Source organism: Theobroma cacao, chromosome 1, assembly GCF_053813885.1.
Source record: "Theobroma cacao isolate CCN51 chromosome 1, ASM5381388v1, whole genome shotgun sequence".
NCBI lineage: Eukaryota > Viridiplantae > Streptophyta > Magnoliopsida > Malvales > Malvaceae > Theobroma > Theobroma cacao.
In genome coordinates this window covers 34,515,734-34,529,359 of record NC_142639.1, presented here as the reverse complement: position 1 = coordinate 34,529,359, position 13,626 = coordinate 34,515,734, and the positions used below count along the sequence as shown (strand labels likewise).

The 13,626-nt window shown below is 30.0% G+C and overlaps 1 protein-coding gene across 5 annotated transcripts; it reads left to right on the top strand.

Annotated features, from left to right (window-relative positions):
• The first annotated feature begins 9,799 nt into the window (after nucleotides 1-9,799).
• Nucleotides 9,800-13,295, top strand: AT-HSFA7B (winged-helix DNA-binding transcription factor family protein). 5 transcript variants are annotated; one of them, XM_007050421.3, is made up of 5 exons: nucleotides 9,800-10,572; nucleotides 11,430-12,626; nucleotides 12,748-12,812; nucleotides 12,921-13,048; nucleotides 13,129-13,295. In XM_007050421.3, the coding sequence occupies exons 1-2, from the start codon at nucleotides 10,270-10,272 to the stop codon at nucleotides 12,213-12,215; spliced, it is 1,089 nt and encodes a 362-aa protein (XP_007050483.3). In that variant the 5' UTR covers nucleotides 9,800-10,269; the 3' UTR covers nucleotides 12,216-12,626; nucleotides 12,748-12,812; nucleotides 12,921-13,048; nucleotides 13,129-13,295. The 5 variants fall into 5 exon arrangements, with proteins under 5 accessions (XP_007050483.3, XP_007050485.3, XP_007050484.3 ...); XM_007050423.3 differs by having other exon boundaries at nucleotides 12,748-12,846; nucleotides 12,970-13,048; XM_007050422.3 differs by having other exon boundaries at nucleotides 12,748-12,846.
• The last annotated feature ends 331 nt before the right edge of the window (nucleotides 13,296-13,626 follow it).

Here is a 13,626-nt window from a genome sequence, read left to right as displayed (position 1 = left end):
ACTAATGAAAGTTAGTTAACAGATAAATAGAGGGGCTTATTTGATAGAAAATAAAAGTTCAAAGATTATTTAAATATAATAAAAGAATAAGAGCTAAATTGATTTTTTTTACATACTTTAAGGACTTATTTGGATTTTTAACCAATAAAAAAATAAAGGCAAGTGGAGAAGAGTGGATTTTGTGCTTTTGACTTCACTTTTATAAGTTCTTAATTAAGCTCTCCAAATAAAGAGGTTCTTCCGAATGTCTCATTACCAAGTCGGCTCCTCACCTGTTATGATTATTATTTACACTCGTTGAGTACTGCAAATGACCAAACCCCATGTAAATTTTTTTTTTGTGGTTTCGTGCTTTTTCCTTCATTAATTATACTTTTTTTTTAAAAAAATTATCTTCATTAATTGTGCTTAATGCTTAACAATACCAACTTGCATAATCAAATCATTAATGGTGATTATAAGAGATCATAGTTTCATCTATTACCTGCAAATTGATCTTAAATAGAGATGCTAATGGTTATTTTGTAATCGGGTACTTTGTATTACTCACTAGATTAAGGTGCCATATAATTGGGATCAAATAGGATTTAAGTAGTAAAACTATCACTTGTCACAAGTTTGAGTAAGGTTTAAATAGTGGTTTTACGATACTCATTATTCAAACTTTATTATAAATAATTATTTTTAATATTAAATTTTAGTTTTATATATATTATTTTTTATTTATAACTTCTTATAATTAGTGTAATACTTACTAAAACTCATTGATTGTTATAAATATGATTTTAAACTTTAATTTTTGTGAACTAACTTTAATTTATCAATTTAATTTTCATTAATAATACACATAAAAAATTTTAAATTTATATTACTTAAATATTTAATGAGTAGTATCTAGAATATTCAGATAACAATTCAAAAATTTAATCGGATATTTACAAAGTTCGAGTTACCTATCAAATAATTGAATTCAGGTTAAGGTACTTAAAAAATAACAAGAACTCTAACCATTGACATCCCCAATATTAAAAAAAATAGTGAATTTGATCCTTATTAATTACCAAGTCCCGTTTTAAATGGTTCAACCAAACTAGAGAATTAAAATTAAAAAATGCACAAGTTATATGATTTTATAAGCTAAACAAATTCTCCCCTTCTTCTTCTTCCATTGAAATTGAGGTTTGGTAAAATTATTCAACTTCAAGATTTAGAAATAATTTTTACTTGTTGAGTTTGGTGATATATATTTTTTAAGTTATTGTTACATTTGATTTAGGATCCAAATAAATAAATTAAGGTTTTACTTTTATTTTAATTTAGGGTAAATGATAAAAATGGTAAAAGTATAATACACTTAATGAAGGATTTTCTGTTATAATTAGGGATCAAATCGACTCGCTGCCCACCTCATCTTTGTACAATGTTAACCAGCAAAAGAATTACTTCCTTTTAAACTACAAGGCATTCTGCTTCTGCATCACTTCTTCTCTCTCTTTTTCTCAACAAAAAGAAAATCTCCATATCAAATTCTTCACTCAACTCTTTCTTAGATTTCAGCAATACTCTTTTTCTTAAGGATTCAATAAAATTTTAGTCTGAATGCCTGCTAAATAACAAGAAAAGTAAGTGAAAGAGGCTTTGGAGAAAAGTGAAAATATTTTAGTTTTCAATTCTAATGGACAAAGAAGGAAGGGAGAAGAAGATGACGGAGTTAGAGAGAGATAGAAAACAGAAATAATAAATGAATGTTGTGAAAGAGTTGGAGAGACAAAAAAAAGAATTTTTATTTTTTACTTAATTTATTATTAAATTTTTTTAATATTTAAATTTAAATCTTTAAAAAAATTTAATTTTACTTATTAATGAGATGTAGTATTTTGTGAGCTGAGAATGTATAAAACTGTCATTGTAGAAAATATGACTCCAATATAAAGAAGAAAGAAACTGCCAAATTCTTCCCATGATGTACAGTGTTTTAGGTGTTGAGAAGAGAGGAATATCCAGCTAGGCAGTGAACCGCCTAAAGTAAAAGACGTCGAGGCCTTTGTGGTACTGGAATGCTGAATACAAAAACCATTTTTCTCCCGACACGTGTATGTCTTACTATTGCCTTACCATGAAAATTCCTATCATCATCTGCAGATTACTTTTGTTCTTTAGAACAGATTATCATCTGTACTTAAATTTGCGCTTTTCCAGGTAAATGATTAAATACTTTCCTCATCCAAATCAGAACAAACCTAGGACCGTAACGTGTCGTCTTGCAGCGTTACAGCCTTTACATTTAGTAAAGTACAAATAATTTTCTTTTATGATCGGGAGTTGCTTGAGCGTTGAGTACGAACTAATATTGCAACATGCGTAAGCCCTGTTCAGTGGACGATATAGGTAGTAGATTATTTTTAAAAATTTTATAATTTTATAATTTATTAAAAATAATGATCAAAATTAAATTTATTTGATAAAAATATTAATAAAGGATAAATAAAATTGGATGAAAAAAATACAATATTTGTTTAAAAAAGTAAATTTTATTACATACTCTAACAGAACTTAAATTGTATCGCTTAAAATTTTTGTAATAAAATATTATTATTTTGAATATATAAACTTTTTAATTACACAATGCAACATAAATCTCATTTATTTCACAAATTCCATCCATTTTGTTTTCATCTAAAACTTTCAAGATCGATAATTTCAAACACAATATACAATGAAAAAAGCAAGAAACTTAGTAGACCTTTTCCCCTATGGCTTTATGCTTAACAAAGGAAAGGATTTTCTTAACTGTTAAAAGTAGTGGTAATATTTATTATTTTATAATATATTGATACCTATATTTTCATATAAATCTATGATCAAAAATAATTTACATTATTATTTTTTAATTAACTTTCAATTATCGTTTTATTCATTTTTTTTAAAAGATAGTACTTTTATTATTATACTTAAATCGGTTTTGAAAAACAAACTCTTGAGCATGCTTGATTGGGGGAATGAAATAGTCATTCCTTCCCCTATTATCATTCTTGAGATAAAACTATATTTGGTTCAATGAAATGACTATTCTTCAGAATAACCATTTCAAGAGAAGCTTGAATAGTCATTACTAAGGTCTCTCTTGGTAATAGCTATTCCAAATTATTGAGAATAAGAAAATAAGTTGATTAGACAAATATATTCTTTTACAATTTAAAAAATTATCTTATAAAAAAATACTAAACCTATTTTTTTTCTCTCTCTTCCTCACTCCTTCCCTCTTTAAAGCACAAAAGACACAAAAAATTTTACTTCATTTTCAAAAAAAAAGGAAATGGAAATATTTAAATATTATTTAATATATTAATATTATTTCACTATAATAAATATTATAAACTATATTACTTAATATTATTATTTGAATATAATAAATGTAATAAAGAATATTATTTAGTATTATTTAAATTTAATGAAGAATATATTTTATCTTTTAATATTAAATATTATTTAATTATAATAAAAAGTTTAATTATCTTCTAATACAAAATATTATTAAATTATAATAAAAATATGTTTGTATTTTGGTGAAAATATTATTTAATTATAGTAAAAGTTATTTTAATTTTATTGCTCAGAATATTTTTATCTTTTAACAAAATAAATTCTTTAATTTTAACAAAGAGTATTTATTTTTCATCATAGTTTTTTTTATTTTTTAATTAAAAATTTTTTAAATTTTAATAAAAAGTATTTTTATCATTTACTCATTATTCCTTAGTCATTCTTAAAATTATTCCTACCAATCAAATAATAGAATAAGTAATAATAACAATTTCTATCCTATTCCATTTCGATGAACCAATTTACATAATAGTTATTTTTCTTTTATTCTATTTGCTTGAAATGACTATTCTATTCTCATTCTATTCTTTCTAGTGAACCAAGCATGCTATTAACATATCATATATTAACAATCTCCTGACTCTAATTGAAAGACTCTCAAACATAGCATCATCATCATCTAAATTAAAATAATAATTAACTATATAATCAGCTACTATGTTACTTTCACTATGGATATGTACTAGATGAACTTCTCATTGTTTTGTAAAATATCCTTGATTGCACATATTAAATTCATAATTCGCATAAAGACGTAATTTATCCACTAAAATCGATTGTACTCATATTATTTTCAACTTGAACCATCACTTTCTTAAACCCCGAATCTCAAGCCAGCCTAAGTTTGTAAAGCATTCCCCAACCACAACTCAACTCTATTGGCTGAACAGGTGTCCAATTTTGCTACAAAGCCAGCTTACCAATAACCCTCAAAATTGAGAATCACCCCCTATAGTAGCTTTGCCTATTGATTTCTTATACGATTTATCAAAATTTAAACTTACCCAACCAGCCAATGATGCAATCGATCCAATTAATACTTCTTATTTCCTTCGCATCTGAATTGTTACACCAACAAAATTTACAAATGCTATTTTTTAGCAATCAAACGTAAAGTTATTTCTGCGCTTCCACAAATACCAAAATTGCAATCATAAATTAAATTTAATATACATCAATGCTTTTGAAATCAAGGATCTTTACCCGCTGTAGAGCTGAACAAAGACATACAAGTTTCTGCTTTTTCTTTCTCTTCTGTAAATGGCCTATTAACGATAATTAGTACGGAAAGGTTACCAAGTACTAGTAGATATTTTGCAATTGTTTTATTATTTATTCTAAAAAGAGTATTAGTTTATAATTGATATGGCCGCGGTCCAGCCACTATGTTTTCTTATCTCACGCTGATGTCAAGAACTATGACTGTTAACAATAACACTAATATTTAAATAAAGGCAAGTGGGGAGAGTGGATTTCGTGCCTTGGCTTCACTTTTATAAATTCTTAATTAAGCTCTCCAAATAAAAGGGTTCTTCCGAATGTCTCATCACCAAGTTGGCTCCTCGCCTGTTGTTATTATGCTTATTATTTTCACACGTTTAGTGCTGCAAATGGCCTGACCCCATGTATTTTTTTTTCGTGGTTTCATGCTTTTTCCTTCATTTATTGTGCCTTTTTCTTGAAAAAAATTTATCTTTATTAATTGTGCTTAACGCTCTACAATACCAACTTGCATAATCAAATCATTAATGGTGATGATAAGAGATCAGCGTCCCATCTATCACTTGCAAATTGATCTTGAATAAAGATGTTAATGAGTATCTTATAAGCAGGTATTTTGTACTATTTATTATGATAGATAAGATTTAGGTACTATATAATTAGGTTCAAATAATATTCAAGTAGTAAAATTATTACTTGTCACGAATTGAGTTTGGGTAGGGTTTAAATAGTGGTTTTATGATACTCATTATCCAAGCTCGATTATAAATATTAAATTTTTTTTCTTCAATTTTTAATATTAAATTTTAGTTTTTTATATATTATTATTTTGTTTATAACTTTTTTATAGTTAGTATAATACTTACTAAAATTTATTAATTGTTATGAATATGATGTTAAACTTTAATTAATTTTTTATGAATTAACTGCAATTTATTAAATTAATTTTTATTAATAATATACATAAAGACAATTTTAAATTTATTTTAATTGGGTTTTTAATGGATAACGTCTAAAATATTCGGGTAAGAATTCAAAAATTTAACCGCGTATTTATAAAGTGCAAGTTGCTTATCAAAAAATCGGATTCAAGTTAAAGTACTTAAAAAATAATAAGTACTCTACCTGTTAAAATTCCTAATATTAAAAAAAATGATGAATTAGATCATTATTAATTATCTAGCCACGTTTTAAAGTAAATAATCATATATTAATAGGTTTGTACATGGTTCGACCAAACTAGAGAATTAAAATTAAAGACTGCACATGATTTTATAAGCTAAACAAACTTCAAATTGAAAATCGCACTTTAAAACAATATATTTGTATTATGGTGAAGTTGAAAGAAAATTATAGTTGAGTTTAAGGTATCATTATTAATCTAAAAGCACATTATAATATATAGTTGCAATGTATAAATAAATATTATCAAAATATACAACAGAGGATCAATTAGATATTGAAAAGGGGAAATAAAAGATAAATATAAAGGTTTATAGTTGATGCATTAACAGTTTTTATACAATGTTAGTTTACCAAATGCTGTCATCTCATTAATGAGTTAAAATTAAAAATCTTCAGAGACTTAAACTTAAATATTAAAAAGTTTTTAATAATTAATTAAAAAACAAAAAAAAATCTCTCTAACTCCCTTACAATGTTTTTTTATTGTTATCTTTTTTATCGCTTCTAACTCTATCATCTTTTTCTCTTCTACTTCTTCCATTAAAATGAGGTTTGGCAAAATTGTTCAACATTTCAAAATAATTTTTACTTGTTGACTTTAATAATATATATTTTAAGTGATTTTTACATTTGATTTAGGGTTCAAATAAGTAAATCAACTTATTTGCTAATTTGAGTTCAACTCAAATTAAAAACTAAATCAAATAAATTTTAAATTTTTTTATTATTATAAATAAAAGAAAAAAATTATTTAATCTTTTTATATTATTTTATTTCAGCATAATGTAAGTTATTCATCTAAATTTGACTTTAGGTATAAATTTTTTTTTCAAGTTTTTTTTATAAAAGGAGAATTCAAACTTAATTTGTACAAAGAAGATAAATTAATATACATATTTTAGAATCATATAATTAAGCAAGAAAATATTTATATATATTTTTTAACATCGTAAGTCTTTTACATTTAAATATATGGTTTATTACTAAGTATATCTATAATTTATTTAAAGGATTTGTATTTTTCAATTTAGTCTCTCAAAATCTCAATCTTATTCAATTTAGTTCATCTATTATATATTTTTGTTCAATTTAGTCACTATGACATGACATCAATTTTTTTGATCTATCACATGGCACTGACATTAGCATTGCCCACATCATCATATTAGTGTCACTTGGCATTACCATATCATCATGTCGATGCCACATGGCACACCACATCAACATGTCTATGCCACATAATCAAAATTACCACGTCAGCACTGATATCATTTCTTTTAACGATAAAATCGAGTGCCATTAGAAAGATGGACTAAATTAAAATAATTATCAAAATTAATAAACTAAATTACTTCAATTTTAAATACAAAAACTAAATTGAACAAAATGTATAAGTACAGAACTTGATAGATATTTTGACTTAATAAAAATGATAAAAGAATTATACTATTACAACTTAATGGAGGATTCTTCTATTATAGTGAAGGGTCAAATCAGCCTGCTGCTCACTTGATCTAGTTATAATGGTAACTAATAAAAGAATTACTTACTTGTTGAGTTATAAGGCATTTTGGTTCTACAGTACTTTTTCTCAACAAAAAGAATATCTTCATATCAAAATTCTTCACTCAACTCTTTCTTAGATTTCAATAGCACTCTCTTTATTAGGGATTTAGCAAGATTTTAATTTGGATGCCTAGCGAAGAACAAAAAAAGAATATGGAAGAGGTTTTGAGAAAAATTGAAAATATTTTAATTTTTAATTTTAATGGAAAAAGGAGAGAAGAAGATGATGGAATTAGAAAAAAAAAAAAGAAAAATAATAAATGAATGATGTTAGAGAGTTGAACCAAAAATAATTTTTTATTTAATTAATTATATAAAGTTTTAATATTTAAATTTAAAGTTTTAAAAAATCAATTTTATTTATAAAATGTCAACATTTGATGAGTATCAGTGCATCACTGCCGAATTCATCGCATGATGTACTGTGTAAGGTGTTGAGAAAGAGGAATGTCCAGCTAGGCAGTGAACCGCCAAAGGTAAAAGACGTCGAGGCTTAGTGTGACAGGAATGCCGGGTACAAAAACAATTTTCCTCCCGACACGTGTATGTCTTATTATTGTCTTACCATGCAACTTCCTATCATCATCTGCCACGTATCTATTTGACAGATTACTTTTGTTCTTTATAACAGATTATCATCTGTACTTAAAATTTGTGCTTTGGCAAGTAAATAATTAAATACTACTATATGCAATTGCTTTTACCTTCCTCATCCAAATCAGAACAAACTTAATACGCTAACGTGTCGTGTTACAGCGTTATAGCCTTTACATTTAGCAAATGGCAAACATTCTTCTTTTATGGTCGGGATTTGCTTAAGCGTTAAGTACGAACTAATGTTGCCACAGGCGCAAGCTCTGTTCAGTGGACCATATACGTAGTTGATTATTTAAGTGATTATTTAAATTACCCAAAAAATAAATAAAAGAAAGAAAGAAATTGAACTCTATAACTACCTAAAACTTTGTTTCCAGAACATTGTAGAATGTTCTACTTAAAAACTAAATATTTGGAAGTGACGCGGTCCTTATTTCTTGGCATTCGCGAGGTTCTGTATGGCTTTTTTGATAATAGAAGTTGGAGTATAGTTTATCTCGAAACTAATAAAATAATGAATTGTTTGCTTTATTTTGGGATTAAAAAAGAGCAACTTGCATGATACTGTTTCCAAACAGAGTTGCTCACTTGTCGTAGCTGGTGAGCGCCTGCTTGTCGCCTTCACCATAGTCGAGAAATGTGAAACGTGTCGCGTTCATGCATGCCACGGTGTCCACTATATTTATTTTTGGGTCTGTCATTCTGCCTCATCTAGACCATCGAGAAGCCAACCTCGAAAACTGTCCTGATAGTAGTAATCAGTAAAAACGGAATCACGGATTATTACTAAACAAGATGAGATTACGTATTCATTTCGTTATAGTGATGTAGTTGGTCAACCAAATTTTTTTTCAGTAATCATAAGTGGTAATAATAGAAATTCATCACTAATATTTAAACAAAGTTACTACAATAAAACAACAATTACTAATGAATAAAACGAAGTCATATTAGTTTGTTAATTAAAAAAAGTACAAGGCAAAATTTAAGTAAGCAACACCAATAATATTCATCAATTTTCTTAATCCTTATTATTTTGAAATCATATTAAGTTGTTTTTTTTTTTTATTTTTTTAGTAGAAGGAGGAAGCAGGCAAAAAAGTACAGGTAATGCTTAGCTTTTTTTCCACCTGAAACTCAAGCGTTGGTAGGGAGTGCAAAGACTAAATCCTTCCAACAATTAGATATAACAAAATTGACCTTTTTGTATTTGATTTGAACGTCATAATCACCACAACCACATATTTTCCCTCAATTTATTTCTTTAATCAATAAATAAATATATTTTTTCAAGTTGAGAGATAGATCAAAAAGAAGAAAAAAAAAGCCCCGACGTCCATTATGCATATTTTCTCAATTGTCATTCCATTAGCCCATGCTATTAAGTTACACCCTACCAACCAAAACACATCAATACACCCAAAGACCAAAACAGTAAAATCTTACATAATTTGCGAGATTTTTTATCTTAATCTAGTAGTGATCTCCGATTGATTGAGACCCCAGTTATAAATGGGATCAGATCCAATCAGACTTTAAATTACCATAGAATCCATTATTTTTTAAAAATAAAAAATATATATACAAAAATGGGTCCCCCACCATGCCTGCACCATACCGTCCTTACCCTTGAAGTTCCAGAACTTTCTAAGGACCACATAGAATCTCTCATACTCGCGAAATGAAGAAACAGATACGATCAAAAGAAAGGAAAAGGTTTATTTAATTGATTATTTATTTAAATCATCTTCTAATTTCACCAAAAAAAAAGAATTAACAAAATAATGAGTTCCATTTTATAGATCTAGAACTTTCTAAATGATTATTATAAAGAAATCCCCAATATTTTTCTTTTAAACCCTTTATACATCTGCTTTCGTGGCTTCTTTATATACGGGCGTGACAAAACTACCAAACTCTACCATAACGGCATAAACGACCTTCCCAAAGAAGAAACCTCTCCACCAAAAAAAAAAAAAAAGAAAATTCTAAAGCATTAGTTTGTCCTCCTCTTGCTTTTGTCTAATTTTCTGTTTCACTTTCAATCTATAGTTGTACTGATTCTCTTTAGATTCAGCTTCAATTTTTTCTCTTATTTTTTTGGTAGATTTTACATCTTTGAGTCCGTAGCTTGGAGTATATGAAGTTTCCCCTGTTTCCTTTCTTCTCTGCCTTTTATCCTTTTCTGCGTTTGATCAAAACAAATCTTCAGCATTAAACTTAGAAATTGTCAAAGCAAGAAATTGAATTCTATAAAGAATCGAATCAAATAGTATCCGTATCCTGGAAGAAAAAGTCCTGCAGAGTTTTTGAACCATGAATCCATATTTTTCGGTAAAGGAAGAGTACCCGAGTTCAAGTTATTCACAGCCCGAAGATGACCCGCCAATGATGCTGCCGCCGCAGCCGATGGAGGGTCTCAACGATCCAGGGCCACCTCCATTCCTTACTAAAACCTTTGACATGGTGGATGATCCTGATACTAATTATATAGTTTGTTGGAGCAGAGGAGGCAGCAGCTTTGTTGTATGGGATCCTCACTCTTTCTCCACTAATCTTCTCCCTAGATATTTCAAGCACAATAATTTCTCTAGTTTTGTTAGGCAGCTCAATACTTATGTAAGTGTTCTTATCTCTTAAGTTCCGTTTTCAATTTTGATGTTTCCTTTCCCGATTTTTACTTCTCTCCAAATATTAGTACATTTCAGAAAAATTAAAACGGGGTATTTGGAAAGTCTGGTAATGATTTCGAGAAACATGTTCTTTTTCTTTTTTTTTCCTGTTTATGTTTTTTATAGCTACTCTTTCATTAGAGTCTATTCAGTTGAAACTTTGGAGCAATAATCGGTTCTTTACTTGTTTCGTATTGGGTTTTCTCAAATAGTCAAATATCTCTGTCTTCATTGGATGCTAAGAATTTCCACTTACCGTGTCTTAAGAAATTCTTGTTTATGTATTTATTAATTGATGCTTTAGATTGTTTTTGGTAGTTCTAGAATCTCACATGACTTGCAGATCATAAAAGCCAATAAATCCATGCTAGTGTTATTTTATTCCGTTTTGGTAGAATGTTCTTTAAAGCACTTTTCCGGTTTTCCCCTCTATTATTTTCTGCATTTTAACTTTTGAGCAATCAGTGAGTAGCAGCTTAGTCTCACTTGGTTTTTTATTGTTTTTTCACCTCCAATGCTTCTTTCTGGCAGTGGGACCTTGCTCAATTATGTTTTGGTGGCAAGACTAAGAAAATAAGATATTACTTTATTCGGTTTGCTGGCTGCATACTCTTGTTTTGATGGGTAGTTGTCTGCATGCTCTTGTTAAGTGCTTGAATTGTTAACTAAGTCTGTCTCCATCTTCAACGAAATTAAAATCAATTATTAGTGTCTTAAGTTTTTGGCTGGTTACTGTGTGATTTTATTGAGCCTGAAATATTGGTAATTGATAATGACTCTGGAATTTTCTTTCTTTTCCTGTAGGGTTTTAGAAAGATTGATCCAGACAAATGGGAGTTTACCAATGAAGGGTTTCTCAGGGGCCAGAAGCATCTCCTGAAGAGTATTAGGAGAAGAAAGACCACATCTCAGCCCCCACCATCTCAACAAGCTCTCGGTCCTTGTGTAGAAGTTGGCAGGTTTGGACTAGATGGAGAAGTTGATCGTTTGAGGCGTGACAAGCAGGTTCTAGTGATGGAATTAGTGAAGCTAAGACAGCAGCAACAGAACACTCGAGCCTATCTTCAGGCAGTGGAAGAAAGGTTACAAGGCACAGAAAAGAAGCAGAAGCAAATGATGTCTTTCTTGGCTAGAGCAATGCAGAATCCAGCTTTTCTCCAGCAACTAATGCAACAAAAAGAGAAAAGGAAAGAGCTTGAAGAAGCCATGTCTAAGAAAAGGAGGCGGCCGATTGATCAAGGACCTAGTGGTGTTGCCGTAGGTGAGTCAATCCGAGGTAGCGAGGGAACAAACCATGTTAAAACTGAACCTTTAGAATTTGGTGATTATGGATTTCAAGTAACGGAGTTGGAAGCACTTGCACTGGAAATGCAAGGCTACGGAAGGGCGAGAACGGAGCAAGAGGAAGCGCAAGATGAGCTTGAACATCGGCAGTGTCATGACAAAGAACTCGATGAAGGATTTTGGGAAGAATTGTTGAATGAGAGATTTGAAGGAGAGTTAGATATACCAGGAACTGAAGGAGGTGAAGATGAAGATGTGAATGTATTGGCTGACAGGTTGGGTTATTTGGGTTCATGTCCAAAGTAGAGAAAAGTGAGTACATCTAGATTCTAGAGGATAGCTACTTGTGAGACCAGTTCAGCGTTGCCTCGGTGACAATATCCCTTTGGTGGGAGGCTTTTGCACAGCACGTTTTGTAGCACTCCTTTATCTCTAATTGATCTGCAAATGGGTCTTCCAGAAACAGTTTAGGCCATAATTATCTTCACGTTGGTTTCTTGTTATTGGCAGGATAGGGGGAAATTACATACCAAGAACTGTATCCGTGGAAAATCTCTCTTGTTACCGGTGTTGCTAACCCTGTTTTCTTAATCTGCCATTCCAATATTTTTCCCTTTTGTATATCCATGCCGCTTATCTTTCTCTATCTTTGGTTAGGTTGCAGCTGTAGACAGTAGATCAGAATCTGTGGTAGTCACCAACATGACTTGTTTCAAGGTTCTCGTTTTTTGCCCCTTAAAAACACCCCAGTGTTGACTATACCATGCGCAATGCGATTTGATTCACTAATTAGCTGCCCTCAATTTGTAATTCTTTTCTTGGCCTTAAATGAGTGTAGATTGTTCCGAAGCTGTTGAAAATCGACAAGATGTAGCTGCAAGTTGCAAGAAACACAACTAAGATGTTGTTGCTATGGGATCCAATGATCACTTAATTGGTAGTTTAATCTTTTTTTGTCGGTTCAGTTTTCCTGTATTTAAGTTGTCTCTTTCTCTCTTTGTCTTGAGGCAGTAGTAAGAGCCGTGGTCGGTGACAAAGAGCATACATTTGTACCATGTAGATATTTTCATGGCCATGGCAATTGGATTCTCATTGGTCGCTGTCAATCTTTCATCAATTCTAGAGCGAGCTCTCAACTGGTAATGAACCGCTCTGCAAAACCAAACAAATGATTTCGTTGCTTTGTTTTGCTGATATTGCTTTCACTATTGCCCTGCAGATGATGAATTCGAGAATTCCAAGTGGGCATTTTTCTTTGTACAATGCAGCTTCGAAATTCTACTTGTATAAACCGTGACAAGCACTAGAGATTTTTTATCTTCTTGGTTGCTGTCTATATCTTCTAAAGTTGAGATTTGTAGAGTGGAAGGACTTGGTTTCATCCTAGGCTATATGATCGTCATCACATATTCAAACTGACATTCATATACTTGTCAATTTTTCTCATTTTGTCACGGAATTGACACAGACACGCATATCTCGGTTACCACCGCAAGTCCTGTTCCTTTTTTCCCCTGGCCAATTACCACAAAGTCCATTGAAAACCCTTTTTATTTAGCTCGTGGAACATGACACTTTGGGAGAAAGCTACTCCTTGCAATGAAAGATGGAAAAGCAAGCACGCTCCAAACACCGACAGGGATTGATTATGGCCATGAGTTGTTCTTTCAAGATTTTTAGCGATTTGTCTGCATTTTTTTCTTTTTTGAAATTATTC

Coding starts and splice junctions, on each gene's coding strand:
- AT-HSFA7B (XM_007050421.3), top strand. CDS start 10,270: ATGAATCCATATTTTTCGGTAAAGGAAGAGTACCCGAGTTCAAGTTAT. Junction 10,573..11,429: donor TTAGGCAGCTCAATACTTAT/GTAAGTGTTCTT, acceptor CTTTTCCTGTAG/GGTTTTAGAAAGATTGATCC.